The 20,630-nt window shown below is 45.1% G+C and overlaps 1 protein-coding gene across 4 annotated transcripts in view; it reads left to right on the top strand.

Moving 5' to 3' along the window:
* Positions 1-20,630, top strand: part of SGMS2 (sphingomyelin synthase 2) — a 121,262-nt gene that overhangs the window by 50,957 nt on the left and 49,675 nt on the right. For all 4 annotated transcript variants that reach the window (XM_073571991.1, XM_073571992.1, XM_073571990.1 and 1 more), the window contains 3 exons: positions 1,876-2,358; positions 9,491-9,608; positions 19,558-19,711. In XM_073571991.1, coding sequence (XP_073428092.1) covers positions 1,904-2,358; positions 9,491-9,608; positions 19,558-19,711 — 727 coding nt within the window. In that variant the 5' untranslated portion in view covers positions 1,876-1,903. The remainder of the gene's footprint in view (positions 1-1,875; positions 2,359-9,490; positions 9,609-19,557; positions 19,712-20,630) is intronic.

Here is a 20,630-nt window from a genome sequence, read left to right as displayed (position 1 = left end):
AGTTGGTTAGAGAGTTGGAGAGAAGAAGATCCCTGGAGAGAGGGATAGATGGATGGAAGTGCTGCAGCAGATCCCAGTGACCTGGGTCTGCTGGCACGGGAAAAGAAGAGAGAGAGAGCAACATAGACTGAAAGCCTGATTCTCCATAGAAAGAAAGGCTAGTATGGAACATGAGGAGTAAAAGGGAACAGAGGATGTGGGTTAGAAGAGAACCCTTCCTAGAAGTTCCAAGCGCAAGGTCCCCGAGGTTGTATGGATACTAATGGTCCTGCAGCAGACACCGGAGGAATAGAAGTAGTGACCACTTTATTCCCACACAAGACTTGGGGGCACAACAGCAACATATTAGTGAGCCGGGACTTAGTAGCAAGAAGTCCCCGAAGCAGGCTACAGCTGTCTGCCGTACAAGTAGAGTTCATAAGAACATCGGACAGGAGGAACTCCAGTGTAACTCAGTACTAGGAGTACTTCATTTAAAGGCGCTATAAGAGGAGGCGCTCAGAAAGGCACATGTTGGCAGAGTGTTGGAAAGGAGTATTCCATCTGGCCTGGAGGTTGACTGAGTCCCTGACCCGGAGGACACGGCGCGGAGGCGGGCACCTGTTTGTACAGCAGACTGTGAGTAAAGCTTTGGAACTACATGCCCTGGTGTCCTCCACTTATTCTGGCGCCAACCTGCCCAGCACTGCTACATCCCTTGCGCCTGACACTACACCATCTAAGTGTCGCATCATTCACTCTGCCCTGGGACTACAGCCCTGCCTGTGGAGGGCCATAACATCACTGCTGCACCACACCATCTGTCCCAGAGGATCTGTCTGCAGCGTCGGCTTACATCTTCATTGCCGAACACCACAGGTGGCGTCACTACTTACACATTGACACTGAACATTTACAATGGGCGCCCAGGGCCACGGGCCGGGCTCCAGCTACCGTGACATCTCCCATTGAGGACCATCGGGCCCGGTACCGAGTACCCCACTGCCCTGGGTGTGAGGGCGACCCAGGTCCATCATCGTTCATGCAGAGGAGCGGATCCCTGGCTGGGAATGGTGGTGAGCAGCACAGGAAACGAAACAGATGCTCTGTCGCTGGTACTGGCCAGCTTCAGACAGAAGAGCCCTGCGGGCGCCACAGAGGCCCTTTCAAACTTGTTACTGAAGGCCCTGTGTGCAGGCACTTTCATGCTTCCACACACTGACAGGGGCTGCAACCATGCGCACGCACATACTGTTAACAGAATGCATGCACACAGGGCCTCTAGTAAGACTTTTTTAAAGGGCCAGCGACCCACTTTGTAGTACAGAGCCGCCAGTCCGCCGGACACCTGCTCGGCCTGGCAGATCAGCAGTCCGGGCCTGGACATCTCTAATTTATTCCGTGGGGATCTGACATCCAGCACCCCTTCTGATCAGCTTTTATAAGATTTGGTGACAGCCAGATGTAAACACATTGAACTATGCTGCTGACTAGTACTGCACATTAATTCCTGTTATACTGAATTCTCTTGTATAGGAGCTGTTCTGCAGCACCCCATAGCAGCCACACATTGTATGGAGCTGTGCAGCTCTGTAATGTGTTCACATTTGTCCTCCGTCAGAAGTTAACAGCTGATTGTTAGGGGGCCGGGAGCCTGACTCCCACTGATCTGATATTGAGGACTTATCTCAAGATTAGGTCATCAATATCTCTAGATGGGACAACCCATTTAAACCTGCCGCACCGCTGGAATGTGTAGTGCCTATGACCGTTCTATTAAACCAAAGTATTTCTCAATCTCTGTACAAATTTAAATGTAGTACATGACTTGTTTCGCAAGATGTAGTTAATCCCTGACAGTCAGATTTGTGATTTTGTTGTTTTTTCTCTTTATAGGTAATTTTATATAATTTTTGTTGTCCCAATGGATACTATTGAGACTGCAGTTATTGAAGTACATAAAGAAACTCCAGGCAGTGAAACACCCAACGGCTTTCCAAGATCTGTCTCCTCAAACAGTGAAGATGACAAAAATATTAAAACCAAACCCAAAACTTTATCCAATGGTCTACGTAAAGGTACAAAGAAATATCCAGACTATATTCAGATAAGTTTGCCAGAAGATGCCAAAAATAAATATCCTTTAGAATGGTGGAAAACTGGAGTTGCCTTTGTCTATGCACTCTTCAATATGATCCTCACCACAGTAATGATCACAGTTGTTAATGAAAGAGTTCCTCCTAAAGAAGTGAGCCCACCTTTACCGGACAAGTTCTTTGACTACATTGATCAGGCACCTTGGGCATTTACTGTCTCGGAGATAAATGGAATGATTTTGGTTGGAATATGGTTTATCCAATGGATTTTTCTGAGATATAAGTAAGTACTGGTGATGATTTCAGGAACATTCTACCTTTTATATAATGTTGTCTTAAAATAATATATATTGTTATAGTTTTTGAGGGCTTTTTCATAATGAACCAAGTAAACTATTTATGAAAATGCTGTATAATGTTCGAAAGGATGGAATGCTGAAACTTGTGGTTTTAGGGCAAACAATCAACTAGGGCTGGGTTGCAAAGCCAGAATTTAGGATTGTCCAGATGGCAATCCCAATACACCAAACTTTTTTTGGTGGTTCTTATACAGAGCACTGTATTAGCTTCATTGTTCACCGGTAAAGCCACAATTGATGTGTTCAGACAAGACTTGAGAATTATTGAAGCAGAATTTAGCTTAAATCTTTAGCAGTCATCAAATTTTCATACAGCTTTCTCCTACCATGTGTGAACAGGGATTTGTTAAACTTTTCCTTTGTTACAAATCTTGAACATGAACTAAAGGTCACCATTTTTATTGAATAGTTCTTTCAGAAACAGAGAAAACTTAGAATCTTAAGTTTTTTTTTGTTTAGACATATCCTTACAACTACTTTTAAAAGGAATCTGTCAGTATGATCACCCCTCCTAAGCTGTCTATATGGCGTGTAGGTTGTAGAAAGCTAACTAAAATGATACCTTTCTATCTGCGATCTGATGTCTTATTCCAGAGAAATCCACATTTTTATTATATGTAAATGAGCTGTTCAGGACTATGGGGTGGACACTGATCTGCATGAGAATTTGCCTCCAGAGATGATTATAAATGAAAGGGGGAGTTACCAGTGTGAGACATGTAACTAGCACAGAATAGTAAAACTGAACTTTCACTCATAACAAACACTTAGCATAGCACCTGCAGCTCTCACAGCTCCGCTGTATTGCAACAATATTACAACCCTGTCTGCCTGTGAGATGGAAGCTGAAGCTGAGAGGAACCTGCAGATGTCAGGTATAGTTACACACAGCTCTGCAGTGAGATCAGGAGAACAGAAAACTGCTATTACACATCACACTGGTAACAACTTCTTTCATTTATAGTAAGTTCTCATGTAGAACAGTGTCCGGCCCATAGATCTTAATTCATTTGTATATAAGCAAAAAGTTGATTTCTCAGGAATAAGTAATCAGATCATAGATATGAAGGTATAATTTTGTTAAGCGTCCTATGACCTGTATATACATATAGACAGTGTTACAAATAGTGGGCTCATATCGTAAAGTGGATCCTATAAGCCTAAGGCCCTGGTGGGCATTCGGGCCATAGGCGTCGGTGCAGCAGGCAGATGTAGCACGTGAGAAACAGAAAACAGTCACTAAAAGCCACAGGCAGACATGTGGAGGCAAACTAAAAGTTTTAAAGTTCTGGAAACCACAGACAAGCAGGGTGGGATGCTGGAAAATTCTTGCAAGATGGTGATATCCAGGAGATCACAGGCAAGCAGATGGGATATAGGAAACTGCTACCAGTCTGTGATCTCCTGGACGTTCCACCACCTGCCAGCAAACAAAACTCTGGTGTAAGCCACACAGCCAGGAAGACATCCTGAAAACTCAGGTGGACACATAGAAAACATCCTAGAAGACCGGGGACAGGAAGCAGACAAAACTACGGAGAAACTAGAAATACCTTGGTTGCCACGGATAGCCAGGAAGATGTCTTGAAACCTGCAATTTGTGATACTGGAAACTGCAGACAAGTTCTAAAGACCACTGACAAGTAGCAGCGTTACTGTAAACCACGGATGAGGTCCCCCACTGACAGGTAACAAGGTTACTGAAAACCACAGACAAGCAGATGAGGTCCCCCACTGACAATGTAGCAAGGTTAATGGAACCGCAAACAAGCAGATGAGCAAGGTTACTGGAGAGCACAGCCAAAAGACATCCTGATTACTGTGGACTGGAAGTGTTGCCAGACAACTAGAGAGTCACCAGCAAGTCTTGGAGCAATACCAAGACCCAGGTGTGTTTCTTGGAAGGCCTTATATAGGCCCAGGAAGTAGAACACAATAGACCACTCCGGGCCACTTGCAAATCCTGACGTGGAGCACAAAAAAAATATAAAGTGAAAATGTGAGGAGCACAAGAAAAGCATGTGTGCAACAGATGGCTTCTGAGTGTTGATCCTTCTGGCAGATTTTCTTTAAGAATATGAAATAGAAAATATTTAGAGAAAATGATTTCTTGATTTGATCTGCCATTCAAGGTCCTGCACCTTATAAGTTCCCATGTTGAGCATTTGGTGAATTTTTGAAGTTGCAGAATTTCTGCACCTATTAAATGATTTGCGTTTTTTAGTGAATCATTTTTACATGGGTTCTCATTCTATTTTTTCTGTGGTGGTTTTTGTCTCCTTTTTGACATGTCCTGCTTTAAATGAAGCTGTTTTGTTTTGATTACGGTACTCTGTTACTTAGCTTTGATAAAATTTTATTGATAAAGTCCTGTGCAGACTTCCTACATTTTTTGGGGGCATTTCCATTATGGAAGCACACAAAAAACCTATACCGTATGTATTTTTTTTACTTGAAGATTTTCCTGATCTCATTCAAGTCTATGAGGAAAATCTGCAAATAAAGAGAAATTGACTTATCGTGGATTTTGAAAAACGCACCGCAAGTCATTTTCCGCAGCGTAAACAGGAGCACTGACAATTCACTTTGCTGTATCTGTGATATTCAGTGTCAAAAATGCAGCAAATACAAGTGCTACTCGCTAAATTAGAATATCATCAAAAGTTAACCTATTTCAGTTCTTCAATACAAAAAGTAAAACTCATATATTAGGCCGGTTTCACATTAGCGCTTTTTCAGCGCACGCACGGCCGGGGGTAGCTCCGCCCCCGAGCCGCCTCTCTGCCCGGCGTGCCCGCCCCTTGCTTGTAGCGCCGCCTACTAGCAGACAGCGGCGCCTGCGATCGGCGCACCCTATCTTTAGCATAGGGTGCGCAGATCGTGCGCAGGCCGTGCGCTAGTTGCGCTTTGACCTGCGCTGCGCACTTTTGACGGTGCGCCGTGCGCGCCAAAATCAAACTTTTCGGATTTTGGCGCGCACGGCGCACCGTCAAAAGTGCGCAGCGCAGGTCAAAGCGCAACTAGCGCACGGCCTGCGCACGATCTGCGCACCCTATGCTAAAGATAGGGTGCGCCGATCGCAGGCGCCGCTGTCCGCTAGTAGGCGGCGCTACAAGCAAGGGGCGGGCACGCCGGGCAGAGAGCCGGCTCGGGGGCGGAGCTACCCCCGGCCGTGCGCTGAAAAAGCGCTAATGTGAAACCGACCTAATATAGTCATTACAGAGTGTTCTATTGCAAGTGTATATTTCTGTTAATGTTGATGATTATGGCTTACAGCCAATGACAACCCAAAAGTCATTATCTCAGTAAATTAGAATACTTGGTCGGGGCTCCTTTTTCATCAATGCGGCGTGGCATGGAGGCGATCAGCCTGTGGCAATGCTGAGGTGATATGGAAGCCCAGGTTGCTTTGATAGCAGCGTTCAGCTCATCTGTATTGTTGGGTCTGGTGTCTCTCATCTTCCTCTTGACAATAGCCCATAGATTCTCTATGGGGTTAAGGTCAGGCGAGTTTGCTGGCCAATCAAGCACAGTGATACTGTTGTTTTTAAACCAGGTATTGGTACTTTTGGCAGTGTGGACAGGTGCCAAGTCCTGCTGGAGAATGAAATTTCCATCTCCAAAAATCTTGTCGGCAGAGGGAAGCATGAAGTACTCTAAAATTTCCTGGTAGACGGCGGCGCTGACTTTGGTCTTGCTAAAGCACAGTGGACCTACACCAGCAGATGACATGGCTCCCCAAACCATCACTTATTGTGGAAACTTCACACTAGACCTCAAGCAGCTTGGATTGTGGCCTCTCCACTCTTCCTCCAGACTCTGGGACCTTGATTTCCAAATGAAATGCAAAATTTACTTTCATCTGAAAACAACACCTTGGACTACTGAGTAACAGTCCAGTTCTTTTTCTCCTTTGGCCCAGGTAAGGCCTCTTTCACACATCAGTTTTTTTACGTCAGTCACAATCCGTCAGCTCGACGGATCCGTTGCAGTTTGTGAAAAACTGATGCGACGGATCCGTTTTTTCAGCTGTTTCTTCCGTTTTCAACGGATCCATTTTTAAAAACACCCACAGACAGACAGACAGATCTATAGATAGTTAGAATACATAGATATATCTATAGATATATCCATAGATATATCTATCTTTTGATATATCTATGGATAGATATAGATAATAGCAAGGCCGATGTTTATTAATGAACAATATATTTTAACAATTTTCTGCGCCAGAGGGGGAAAGCCGACGGCCGGGGGCCAATGTTTGTAGCCTGGGAAGGGGGTGATACCCATGGCCCCTTCCCAGGCTATGAATATCAGCCCACAACTGTCTACATAGCCTTTACTGGCTATTAAAATAGGGAGACCCCCCCAAAAAAAAAAAATGACGTGGGGTCCCCCTATATTTCATAGCCAGAAAGGCTACGCAGACAGCTGCGGGCTAATATTCATAGCCTAGGAAGGAGCTATGGATATTGCCCCCCTGGCTACAAATACCAGCCCGTAGCCGCCCCAGAAATGGCGCATCTCTAAGATGCGCCAATTCTGGCACTTGGCCCCTCTCTTCCCACTGCCATGTAGCTGTGGCATATGGGGTAATAAGGTGCTAATGTCACCTTGCTATTGTAAGGTGACATTAATCCCAGTTAATAATGGAGAGGCGTCAATAAGACGCCTATCCATTATTAATCTTATATTAATAAAGGTTTAAAAAAACCCACACACATAAGAATAAAGTATTTTAATTAAATAAAACATGACACATTTTTTCAAAATTGTTATTGTACGCCTATCCAGTTGAAGCCATCGATCACCTGCAAAAAAAAATAAAAAAACAAACCAACAATATACTCCCTGTCCGACGTAATTCCATTAATAATGATTGTCCCACGACGATCTCCCCTATAGAGCTGTCACATCAGCAGATGTGACCTCTCTATAGGCCTCCGATGACACACTGACCGGAGATAACCCTCCAGCAGTGTGTCAGCAGAGATAAGCCTCTCGCTTTACGGCACTACAGCGTGAGAAAATTCTCATGCTGTAGTGCCGCAAAGTGACAGGTGAACTCCGGTTACCTGTCGGCGGCGGAGTGATACAATGCGGAGGATTATCTCCGTCATTGTAATACTGGAGCCCCAGGAGAGCAGTCACATCGCCCATAGGCTTCCATTCTAGCGAAAATAGACAAAAAACATAGACAAGTGTCCTACGGGCAAAGAATTTCCGACAGATGAAACGTTTGGCCATCCGTCACTAATACAAGTCTATGAGAAAAAAACGGATCCAGCAACATCAGTCGCCGGATCCGTGTTTTTCAAAATTCGACGGATTGTGACTGATGGCAAAAAACTGATGTGTGAAAGAGGACTTAGATGCTTCTGACGTAATCTATTGGTCATGAGTGGCTTGACACAAGGAATGCGACACTTGTAGCCCATGTCCTGGATACATCTGTGTGTGGTGGCTCTTGAAGCAATGACTCCAGCAGCAATTCACTCCTTGTGAATCTCCCCCAGATTTTTGCATGGCCTTTCCTTAACAATCCCTTCAAAGCTGCGGTTATCCCTGTTGCTTGTGCACCTTTTTCTACCACTCAACTTTCCATTAATATGCTTGGATACAGCACTCTGTGAACAGCCAGGTTCTTTAGCAATGACCTTTTGTGGCTTACCCTTCTTGTGGAGTGTGTCAGTGACTGCCTTCTGGACATCTGTCAGGTCAGCAGTCTTCCCCATGATTGTGGAGCCTACTGAAACAGACTAAGGAACCTTCTTAAACGCTTAGGAAGCCTTTGCAGGTGTTTTTTTGTTTATTATTGTAATTTACTGAGATAATGACTTTTGGGTTTTCATTGGCTGGGAGCCATAATCATCAACATTAACAGAAATATAGACCTGAAATAGATCACTTTGTTTGTAATGACTCTATAATATGAGTTTCATTTTTATGTATTCAAGAACTGAAAAAAATTAACTTTTTGATAATCTAATTTTGTGAGACGTACTTGTGTGAAATTAACCTTAGACACTTTTTAAGGACTGTTGTAAACGGCTTAAGTAATTTGAAGTATAAGTAATAAATAGAAATGGATGATTTTCTGTAAGCCAGCTACATAGTTGATATAAGAAGGAGGCAGATTTAATCATCTTCATGGCTTCTGTTTTATAGGATATTTGTTCTTCCCTCATGTAGTTAATGTAATGTTTCATAGAATGGTCTGTTTAATACAGAGAGCTTTAATGATAAACTCCTTTTATCTAAAGATAATTTTCTGCTATGTCATCCATACAAATGCACAATCCCTGCAGATAAATATTGTTTTCTTTTTAATCTCAGATTCCCTTTAAAGCACCATTCCAGCGGTTTTTCAGCACTGGAGTGGTGTTTCTAATCGAATATCCCTGCTCGTAATGTCATACTTGCCAGCCGCCGTCTTCACCTTTTATCGGCACCTTCTTGTGACCACAACTTCTGATTGACCCGGAAGTCAGAGATATCACAAGTTCCCAATGCAAGTCTATGTGAGCCAGAACAAGGAAACACTGGAGTGGCGCTTAAAAGGAAAGTTTTTTTACTACGTAATCTGAGAACAGCATGATGTAGGTGCTCAGACCCTGATTCCAGTGATTTCACTTGCAAGTCCGTGTGTTGCTTTTTCAATAAAATCAGTGTTTTATCAGCAAGATATTCTCACTAGAGGACTAGGTGTCTGATGCCATGTAGTCCTAATTCTTTAATACTGTTCCCTCACCACTGATTGGCATCTTTTGTGTACACTGTGAAAAGGCAGAAAGCTGCTAATCGGTGGTGGGATTATACAGGGCTCAGCATTCTGAGCATTGCTAGATCTGCAGCAGAGGAACCGGTGACCTATCACTGGAATCGGAGTCTCTGCCCCTACATCATGCAACTCTTAGATTGCATAGAAAAAACATGGTGACAGATGCCTTTTAACAGTACAAGTAAATTAGCATAGTTACGAGTGTTTATGAAGATTGCACATCATATGTTTATGCCAGTCGCGGCTCATAAGACTTTATTTTCTGTTTACAGATCAATTGTGGGCCGCAGGTACTTTTTTATTATTGGGACTTTGTACTTGTACAGGTGTATAACAATGTATGTTACTACCCTTCCTGTGCCCGGAATGCACATCCAATGTGCCCCAAAGGTGAGGACTTTCACACCCCCAGAGGTCTTATTATTTTAATGTTTACATTCAAATATCAGTTTTCTATTATGTACAATCTCTGAGTCTTAATGGGTGATCCACAGACTTCTATATGATCCACAATACCCCCCAATTTCTCTTCAATGGTCATGATACGACTTTGTCTTTGTACCTCTTGTGGAGAATAACTGCAATATGGCGCTGTGCGGGGAACCATAGTGGCACATGGCGTGCCTATTGTTTTGCAGCTTAGAATAGAATAAGTGTTGCGTATCTCTTTACAGTCTCTTGCATGTGGTTCTGCCATGTGTGGGAGGTCTAAAGATGATTATCTGGATCATTACTTCCACATCTACCTAATTCATTACCTGTAGAACTGGTCCGCGAACAGGACTGCTAGAGCTTTAGCTTTGGTCTTCTGTAGCTGTTAAACTCCCCATGTAATTACCCTTACAATGGTAGGAAAGATGCATAATAAGGCATGCTGTGTTCACAATTTGGCGATACATCTTTTCGGAAATATACATTTTCTTTTATCCATTATATTTTCTTTAGTGATTTTGCAGTGATAGAACTTGCTTAGCTGAAAGTCTGTGCTTGCTATGTCCCCACAGGCAGGGTTGGTGTGCTTCACTATCCCTATCCGTCCATCTCTGAGCAGTGGTTGCCCTGGTCTGGTATAGATATGTCATTCAATGTAATATAAGATCATCATGTATTATTATAACCGCATAGACTGACACATCTGAAAAGCACTTGCGGTATAATAGTTTATCAGGTTTTGAGCTGGGAAGGTGTCTGGTATGTGCTTAGTAACAGAGGGAATTTATGCATTGCAGTGGTATAACTATTTTTTTCTGCAATTTTGTGAAAATCACAGAAATCAATTCAATATGACAACACCATGTGAATAGTGAAGAGCGAGTATACTCATTACTCGAGATTTCCCGAGCATGCTCGGATGATCTCCGAGTATTTTGGCATGCTCGGAAGTTTGGTTTCTGTCACCGTAGCTGCATGATTTGCGGCTGCTAGACAGCCTGAATACGTGTGACGATTGCATGTTTGTTAGGAAATCCCCACATGTATTCAGGCTGTCTAGCAGCCGCAAATCATGCAGCTATGGTGACAAACTAAATCTCCGAGCACGCGAAAATACTCCGAGGACACCCGAGCATGCTCGGGAAATCTCGAGTAACGGGTATACTCGCTTATCACTACATGTGAATAATTCCCAGATTAATTCCATTGGAAACTTGTGGTCAGTCCTCAAAAAAGCAGATTGACAAATAATAACACATTGAGAAACTTCAAGCACTGATTTGACAAGAATGCCTTGTCCTCAGTCAAGATTTGGCCCAGAACCCGATATCCGGCCTGCTAGGATGGATTGCAAAAGTCTTAAAAAATAAGGGTCAACGTTGTAAATATTCCATCTTTGCAGCAACGTGATGATGCATTTGTCAATACATTTTTAAAAATATGCGAGTGCTGATAATTGTACTTCACTAACCATAGAAACTACAAGAACTAAAGATCTAAAAACACTGAAGCCGCAAACTTTCTGAAAACCAAAATTTGTTAGTCTCAAAACTTTTGGCCGTGGCTGAAAGTTGGCAAATTGATCTATTATATACGTGTTGCTTTCTTCTTATCTGCTTTATTTGGTACTAGCTGAAGAGCCCGGCGTTGCCTGGGCATAGTAACCAACTGAGGTTAGTTATAACCAATTATAATGATTATATTGCATATAAAAACTGTGCACCTAATCCTATCCTGTGTGATACTGACTGCTGAGCCGTGTATGTAATTCTATTGTGTGATACTGTCTGCTGAGCCGTGTATCTAATACTATTCTGTGTGATACTGTGTGCTGAGCTGCGTATCTAATCCTATCCTGTGTGATACTGACTGCTGAGCTGTGTATCTAATCCTATCCTGTGTGATACTGACTGCTGAGCTGTGTATCTAATCCTATCCTGTGTGATACTGACTGCTGAGCCGTGTATCTAATCCTTTCCTGTGTGATACTGACTGCTGAGCTGTGTATCTAATCCTATCCTTTGTAATACTGACTGCTGAGCTGTGTATCTAATCCTACCCTGTGTGATACTGCCTTCTGAGCCATGTGTCTAATCATCTCCTGTGTGATACTGACTGCTGAGCTGTGTATCTAATCCTATCCTGTGTGATACTGACTGCTGATCCGTGTATCTAATCCTATCCTGTGTGATACTGACTGCTGAGCTGTGTATCTAATCCTATTCTTTGTGATACTGACTGCTGAGCTGTGTATCTAATCCTATCCTGTGTGATACTGCCTGCTGAGCCATGTGTCTAATCCTCTCCTGTGTGATACTGACTGCTGATCCGTGTATCTAATCCTATCCTGTGTGATACTGAGTTCCCCCTGCAGTCTGTGTCAGAGGGTGGTCTGTGTTGGCACGGTAATAAATTGTGTTATTTCCAGCTTTACAGAAGGACGATAACATCATAGAAATGATAAGAATAATAGGCCTTAGTTACCACAACTGTCTGCAAAGAAAACTGTTGCTGATAGCAACCAATCACAGCTCATTTTTCATCTTTTAAACAGCTCTGGGACAGCGTGGCGAGTTTTGAGTGGCGACTTTTGTGTGGCGAAGTTGGTGTATATGTGGTGAAATGTGTGCTGAGGGTGGTATATGTGTTGAAGCACGTGGTAGTGTGTGGCGCATTTTGTGTGTGTGTTCATTAAGGTGACCGCAAAAAATCGATGTCGGAATTTTGTCCGTCTGAACCCCACAAAACGATTCCCCTTTCCAGATATTGAGACAGCCAAAATTTGAGCTCGATCAAACGACGTTAACCCGTGCCGCTCGTCGCTCAAAGTTTGAAAAAATCCAAATTGAGGTATTTTAAGATTTAGGTATTTTGCATAGTCTGTTAGACTATAAAGAATGTGACAACAACATTGCAGAAATAGCCCTGACCAAATTTTCGAACCATTTGTGGTATTTGAATGCAGAGTTGGTGGGATTATCGTTTTTTGATCCCATTACAGACAATGAAAAGTTGTTAATGGCTAATAAATTGCTCAGTAGCACAGATGAACCATCAGAGCACGCTAGGGTTGTCAATCCAAAAGTTAGGAAAGAAAAATTAAAAGAGGTAGGAAGTAACCGACTTTAACGACCTTCTGACAAAAGATGAAGAACAAAAGCAATATGTCCTGCAAGTTGTAAGCAAATGCCGAGCATTATATTCTGACGTTTCAAAAACTACTTTAACAAAAGCTCTAGAATAGATTAGATAACTATGTAAAATTATCAACTCATGTAGGTTAGCGTGCTCTGATGGTTCATCTGTGCTACTGAGCAATTTATTAGCCATTAACAACTTTTCTTTGTCTGTAATGGTGGGATCAAAAAACGATAATCCCACCAACTCTGCATTCAAATACCACAAATGGTTCGAAAATTTGGTCAGGGCTATTTCTGCAATGTTGTTGTCACATTCTTTATAGTCTAACAGACTATGCAAAATGCCTAAATCTTAAAATACCTCAATTTGGATTTTTTCAAACTTTGAGCGACGAGCGGCACGGGTTAACGTCGTTTGATCGAGCTCAAATTTTGGCTCTCTCAATATCTGGAAAGGGGAATCGTTTTGTGGGGTCCAGACGAACAAGATTCTGACATTTTTTCCCCCCCGTATGAGATCTGGTCACCCTAGTGTTCATATCCCCGTGTGTGGTGAGTATCCCATGTCAGGGCCCCACCTTAGCAACTGTACGGTATATACTGTTTGGCGCCATCGCTCTCATTCTTTAAGTCCCCCTTGTTCACATCTGGCAGCTGTCAATTTGCCTCCAACACTTTTCCTTTCACTTTTTCCCTATTATGTAATCGGGGCAAAATTGTTTGGGGAATTGGAATGCGCAGGGTTAAAATTTTGCCTCACAACATAGCCTATGACGCTCTCAGGGTCCAGATGTGTGATTGTGCAAAATTTTGTGTCTGTAGCTACGACGGTGCAGATGCCAATACATACATACATACATTTTTTCCCCATTATGTAGATAGGGGTAAAATTGTTTGGTGAATTGGAATGTGCCGGGTTAAAATTTCGCCTCAAAACATGGCCTATGATGCTCTCGGGGTCCAGACGTGTGACTGTGCCAAATTTTGTTGCTGTAGCTGCGACGGGGCGGATGCCAATCCCGGATATACACATGCATGCATGCATGCATACATACATACATACAGTGGGGCAAAAAAGTATTTAGTCAGTCAGCAATAGTGCAAGTTCCACCACTTAAAAAGATGAGAGGCGTCTGTAATTTACATCATAGGTAGACCTCAACTATAGGAGACAAACTGAGAAAAAAAAATCCAGAAAATCACATTGTCTGGTTTTTTTTCATTTTATTTGCATATTATGGTGGAAAATAAGTATTTGGTCAGAAACAAGCAATCAAGATTTCTGGCTCTCACAGACCTGTAACTTCTTCTCTAAGAGTCTCCTCTTTCCTCCACTCATTACCTGTAGTAATGGCACCTGTTTAAACTTGTTATCAGTATAAAAAGACACCTGTGCACACACACCCTCAAACAGTCTGACTCCAAACTCCACTATGGTGAAGACCAAAGAGCTGTCAAAGGACACCAGAAACCAAATTGTAGCCCTGCACCAGGCTGGGAAGACTGAATCTGCAATAGCCAACCAGCTTGGAGTGAAGAAATCAACTGTGGGAGCAATAATTAGAAAATGGAAGACATACAAGACCACTGATAATCTCCCTCGATCTGGTGCTCCACGCAAAATCCCACCCCGTGGGGTCAGAATGATCACAAGAACGGTGAGCAAAAATCCCAGAACCACGCGGGGGGACCTAGTGAATGAACTGCAGAGAGCTGGGACCAATGTAACAAGGCCTACCATAAGTAACACACTACGCCACCATGGACTCAGATCCTGCAGTGCCAGACGTGTCCCACTGCTTAAGCCTGTACATGTCCGGGCCCGTCTGAAGTTTGCTAGAGAGCATTTGGATGATCCAGAGGAGTTTTGGGAGAATGTCCTATGGTCTGATGAAACCAAACTGGAACTGTTTGGTAGAAACACAACTTGTCGTGTTTGGAGGAAAAAGAATACTGAGTTGCATCCATCAACACCATACCTACTGTAAAGCATGGTGGTGGAAACATCATGCTTTGGGGCTGTTTCTCTGCAAAGGGGCCAGGACGACTGATCCGGGTACATGAAAGAATGAATGGGGCCATGTATCGTGAGATTTTGAGTGCAAACCTCCTTCCATCAGCAAGGGCATTGAAGATGAAACGTGGCTGGGTCTTTCAACATGACAATGATCCAAAGCACACCGCCAGGGCAACGAAGGAGTGGCTTCGTAAGAAGCATTTCAAGGTCCTGGAGTGGCCTAGCCAGTCTCCAGATCTCAACCCTATAGAAAACCTTTGGAGGGAGTTGAAAGTCCGTGTTGCCAAGCGAAAAGCCAAAAACATCACTGCTCTAGAGGAGATCTGCATGGAGGAATGGGCCAACATACCAACAACAGTGTGTGGCAACCTTGTGAAGACTTACAGAAAACGTTTGACCTCTGTCATTGCCAACAAAGGATATATCACAAAGTATTGAGATGAAATTTTGTTTCTGACCAAATACTTATTTTCCACCATAATATGCAAATAAAATGAAAAAAAAATAGACAATGTGATTTTCTGGATTTTTTTTTCTCAGTTTGTCTCCCATAGTTGAGGTCTACCTATGATGTAAATTACAGACGCCTCTCATCTTTTTAAGTGGTGGAACTTGCACTATTGCTGAATGACTAAAGACTTTTTTGCCCCACTGTACGTACATACATACATACATACATACATACACACCCACATTGAGCTTTATATATTAGATTATAATAGACTATCGCAGGAGCCATTTTGCTTTTGTAGGGAAGGTGGACGGACGGACAGACCTGTCTGCAGTGGGAAGGCAGAGGTGTGGAGTATTGTGGGTGGACAGTTGTGGTGAAAGAGGGGAAACAGCTGGAGATAGGAAGGAAGGGTGTAGATTTGAAGTTTGACCATTAGAGGGCAGTGGAGAGTTGTAGGTTAGGACTGAACATCAGCCATTGGCTAAGAAAACCGTTGAGTCATGGGGGGCGGGGTTACCAGAGCCGAAGGTGATAGAAGGCAGATGGAAGGTTCTGGAAAAGGCAGTTAGCGACGGGAGCCCAGGAGACAGGAACTACGCTGAGCAGAAAGGACTAAAGCAAGGCTCCGGAGAGGACTGACAGCTGAGATAGGTCACGAGGGGTGGCCCGGACAGGAGAGGCCGCAGACAGAGACAGACTGGGGTACCATAACAAGAATGGACTCGGACTGGTAAACCGCTGTGGTAGTAGGCTTAGGGCAGCCACAGTGGAAGAAACGCGAGGGACGTTAAGTAACTAAAGGAAGAGAGTGAAGGTACCCGGGCCTGTGTGCGGAGTCAAACAGCTGCTGTGTGCAGCCGCGGGGATAGTCGAGCAGCTGCTGTGGGAAGCAGCAGAGATAGTCGAGCAGCTGCTGTGTAAAGCTGCGCGGCCTGTCGAGCAGCTGTTGTGTAGAGCTGTGGAGCGTATTATACAGCTGCTTTGTGGAGCTGTGGGTCGTGGAAGATTACGATCAATAAAGAAGACCTGTTGGACATAATCCTGTCTCTGTCTCGAGTCTGTCTGCGGCCAGTAACGGACCACCCCCTGTCGGTTGCCCCCCCCCTACCTACATTTGGCGTAGTCGGCAGGATCTTCACCGCAAATACAACATCTTCAGCGGTAAGCCTGCCTTGAAGATTCAAAGGGCCCAAGCTGAACGGGTTGAAGATCTTTTCCTGTGGATTACAAACTGGACTGTGAATTGCTGGATATCTGCAGGTGGATCTGGAGTGAAAAAGGCCTTGTTAAAAATGGCTGTGGCAATTTGGCGCCAAAAAGAAGTACAGGAGTTTGCAGCCACCATGGACCACCAGGAACAGCTGCTAGAGGAGGTGTTGCCGACCATCCGTGCGGAGTCATCGGGCCTGGAGGCTGGCACTGCCGGACGGCGGAGTGAAGAACATCTGCTGCTGGAGGAGCTGCGGGATGAACTGTCGGGAGCCGCGATGCCGGGGAAGGTGAGCGTTACTCTGGCTCAGCCGGCGGCACCGCAGGCAGATCCCGCCCCCATGCCCCGTGTTCAAGAAACCGGCCGCCCCGCCTGACCTCCCGTTCTTCAGCAACCCTGGCCCCGGATGACTTTGCGGCTCCTGTCAGCGATCCTGAGCTGCCCCACCCGGCGGCACCTCGTTCCGTGTCGCCGGCGCGGAACCGACCTGTGGCCACCCCTGACGCACTCCATCTTCCGGCGGCGGCCTATCCATCGGGGCCTGCCACCATTTCAGCCCCGCCCCAGACCGCCGTGGCCTACTCACCGACATCCGCGGCCGCCGCTGCTCCATCCGCGGCCCCTGCTGCGGCCTTCTTACCGGAGCTCACGGCCGCCTTCATCCCTGCTGCGGCCTGCTCCACGGCCTACCCGCCGATGCCTGTGACCGCTTCTGTCCCGTCCGTGACTCTGGGTGCGGCCTGCTCCCCAATATCCGCGGCCGCCTCTGCCCCGTTCTTGACCCTGACTGCGGCCCGCCCACTGGACTCTGCAGCCTACACCGGACCCTCCGCCTGTGTTGCGGAGATTATTGAACAGAAGGAGGCCAAAGAGCGGGAGGTGTGGGCACTGCTAAACGAGAAGGGAGAGGCAGCCATGACTACCCCTCAATCATATGGGCGGCTTGTACATACTAACACCGCAAAAGGCTATGGGTTCATCCGGGTCCTCGCCACCGGCCACAAAGACTACCTCAATGTGACCCCCATCAGACATGGACGGGCTCTGCGGGAGGGAGACCCGGTCTCCTATTACAACGAATACTGCCCCTGTGGCTGCTATGCGGTAGCAGTCATCACCTACCCTGAGGGATATGAGCCTCCATAGAAAGAGACAAGGACTCCTGGGTCTCGGGCATCAGGGAAACTCGAGGCCCAGGACATTTAAAGCATCCCGGGGACTTCACAGCTGTGGAGTTCCCTGCTAATTGGCGAAACATCACCCGCCAGGAGGTGGCCCGGAGTATCCTGCTAAATGGACTGCCGGGACTGTCGTGCGCCTTTGCACGACCTGGGGACAGTTTGAAGTCCTCAATTGGGTAATAAGTGCCCACTCTTGGTGTAGCGAGGATGCAGAAGGGGAGGGGTGCTCTCTTGAAAGGAAGGGGGGCACCAATGTTTACAATGGTTATGTTTTGAAAACAAAAATGTTTTTGACAATGTTTGCAATGTTGCAAAATGGTGCTGATAGATAGAGACATAGGTATAGTGAGAAAGAAAGAATGAATAGTTTTATACCAAGCGTAGTTCTTTAGCAACTAGGTAACGGAGCTGATGAATAGCTTACATGTAGAAAGTTAATTAATGTAGTATGTTGTCAGAAACAAGGTTAATGTTATACCCATCCAAAGTGGTGTATGTTGACACTGTGTATAATATGTATCATTGTTTTGAAATGTTATTTGAAAAATGAAAATGTTCAACAGGTCTCGGTTACTAAGTGTGACAAAGACTCCGACTATGACTACTTAAAGTGACGGGACAGAAGAGACGGATGGAATCAGAGCAGACAGTCCCAAAGTCTGGCCCCGAGTACCAGACGTACACCCCAGAAGGTTAGGAGGACGCTGACGATGACCTGGTAGGTCAAGGCCTCGGTCATGATGTTAACAGGCTCACAGAAGGGGAGAGCAGTGGGAGGTACACATCCGTAGAGTAGTCTGGATGGACCTAACCCAACCTGAAGGAATTGTCATGGTGGCGTACGTGCTGGCGAGTAAGCCGTGAGCTACTCGGAGCATGATTGCTCCCGGTTTGGTTCAGCCCCCGCGTATCGCGGGCCTGGCCCAACAACCGGTCTGACAAAAGAAGGTGGGAAAGTTTCAGAATAGAAAGGAGGGAGACAAGATTGTCGAGGACGACAATGGATAAAGGAAGGGGGAGTGTAGGGAAGGTGGACGGACAGACCTGTCTGCAGTGGGAAGGCAGAGGTGTGGAGTATTGTGGGTGGACTGTTGTAGTGAAAGAGGGGAAACAGCTGGAGATGGGAAGGAAGGGTGTAGATTTGAAGTTTGACCATTAGAGGGGAGTGGAGAGTTTTAGGTAGGCCATTGGCTAAGAAAACCGTTGAGTCATGGGGGGCGGGGTTACCAGAGCAGAAGGTGATAAAAGGCAGATGGAAGGTTCTGGAAAAGGTAGACAGCGACGGGAGCCCAGGAGACAGGAACTACGCTGAGCAGAAAGGACTAAGGCAAGGCTCCGGAGAGGACTGACAGCTGAGATAGGTCACGAGGGGTGGCCCGGACAGGAGAGGCCGCAGACAGAAACAGACTGGGGTACCATAACAAGAATGGACTCGGACTGGTAAACCGCTGTGGTGGTAGGCTTAGGGCAGCCACAATGGAAGAACCGCGAGGGACGTTCAGTAGCTAAAGGAAGAGAGTGAAGGTACCCGGGCTTGTGTGCGGAGTTGAGCAGCTGCTGTGTGAAGCTGTGGGGATAGTTGAGCAGCTGCTGTGGGAAGCAGCAGAGATAGTCGAGCAGCTGCTATGTGAAGCTGCGGGGCCTGTCGAACAGCTGTTGTGTAGAGCTGTGGAGCGTATTGTACAGCTGCTGTGTGGAGCTGTGGGTCGTGGAAGATTACGATCAATAAAGAAGACCTGTTGGACATAATCCTGTCTCTGTCTCGAGTCTGTCTGCGGCCAGTAACGGACCACCCCCCTGTCGGTTGCCCCCCCCCACCTACACTTTTCTTTACAGCACTGCATTGTCGATGGACCCTTTCCTTTATGTTCTGACGTGTTTTTTTTTTTTCTTTTTCGTTCTTAGTTGAATGGAGACTCCTACGCTAAATTACAAAGAATCTTTCGATTAATAACAGGAGGAGGATTGACGATAACCGGCTCTCATGTGCTATGTGGAGACTATCTGTATAGCGGTCATACTGTCATTCTCACGCTCACTTACCTATTCATCAAAGAGTGTAAGTTTGGGATTTACAATAGGTTATTTGCACTTACTGGGAGTCATCTATTTTAATTCAAAATATTTTTACATCTCAAAAGTCCAAAATTAAGTCTGTGATGCCAAGGGAAATCTTTAGGAGTGCAAGAATTTTAAATCTACGCTTGCTATGAGCAGTCATGCATTAACACTATATAATTACACCAAGTTGTTGCCATAAATTATACTAAATCTGTTGGACTACAGTTAGTCAAGCTATCTAGCTCTAAAAGGGAATCTGTAAGCAGTTTTTTGCTATTTAAACTGAGAGCGGCATAGTATAGAGCAGGAGAGCCTAAATCCAGTGATATGTCATTTATTAGTCTGTGTATTGTAGTTTCAATGCAGTTAGCATTTTATCAGCAGGAAGAGAACATTGCAGGACTAGGTTTCATGTGCAGCCCAGGCCAGCTAATCTGCGTAACCCCACCTCCACCACTCAATAGCAGTATGCTCACATTTGCAGCCTCCTGTTTAAACTTTCCAATCAGGGCTGTGGGCTGGGTTTACACAGTTTTAACAGTTTAATTCCTAGCTGTACTAAATCTGCAGCAGACTAAATGGGGATTCTATGAAAACTAAACCAAGCAGACCAGTAAGTGAAACATCACTGGAATCGGGCTTTCTTTCAGATTCCCTTTATAACCCCACCTAACCTTTTTTTTTTTTTTCTCCAGAAAATTGGTTTAGAATTAACTGTCCTGAAGCCTAATTCCCCCTCAGTAAGTCCACCCTGGGACAGAGCAATGGACACATTGTGGCAGGTGTAATAGCTGAGGTGTGGTGCACACATTAGCAGTCATGCCCTCCTGGTGCTAACGGGTATGAGGTTGTAGTCATCACAGGAATGATTGCATCTGATTTCTTTCAAAATGCTATTTCTAAAAACCAGAGCACCA

The sequence above is a fragment of the Dendrobates tinctorius genome, unplaced genomic scaffold (genome assembly GCF_039654945.1).
Source record: "Dendrobates tinctorius isolate UK_male_01 unplaced genomic scaffold, ASM3965494v1 ptg000030l, whole genome shotgun sequence".
Lineage (NCBI taxonomy): Eukaryota > Metazoa > Chordata > Amphibia > Anura > Dendrobatidae > Dendrobates > Dendrobates tinctorius.
The sequence above is the reverse complement of the archived record's forward strand: the minus strand, read 5'-3'. Positions and strand labels throughout refer to the sequence as shown.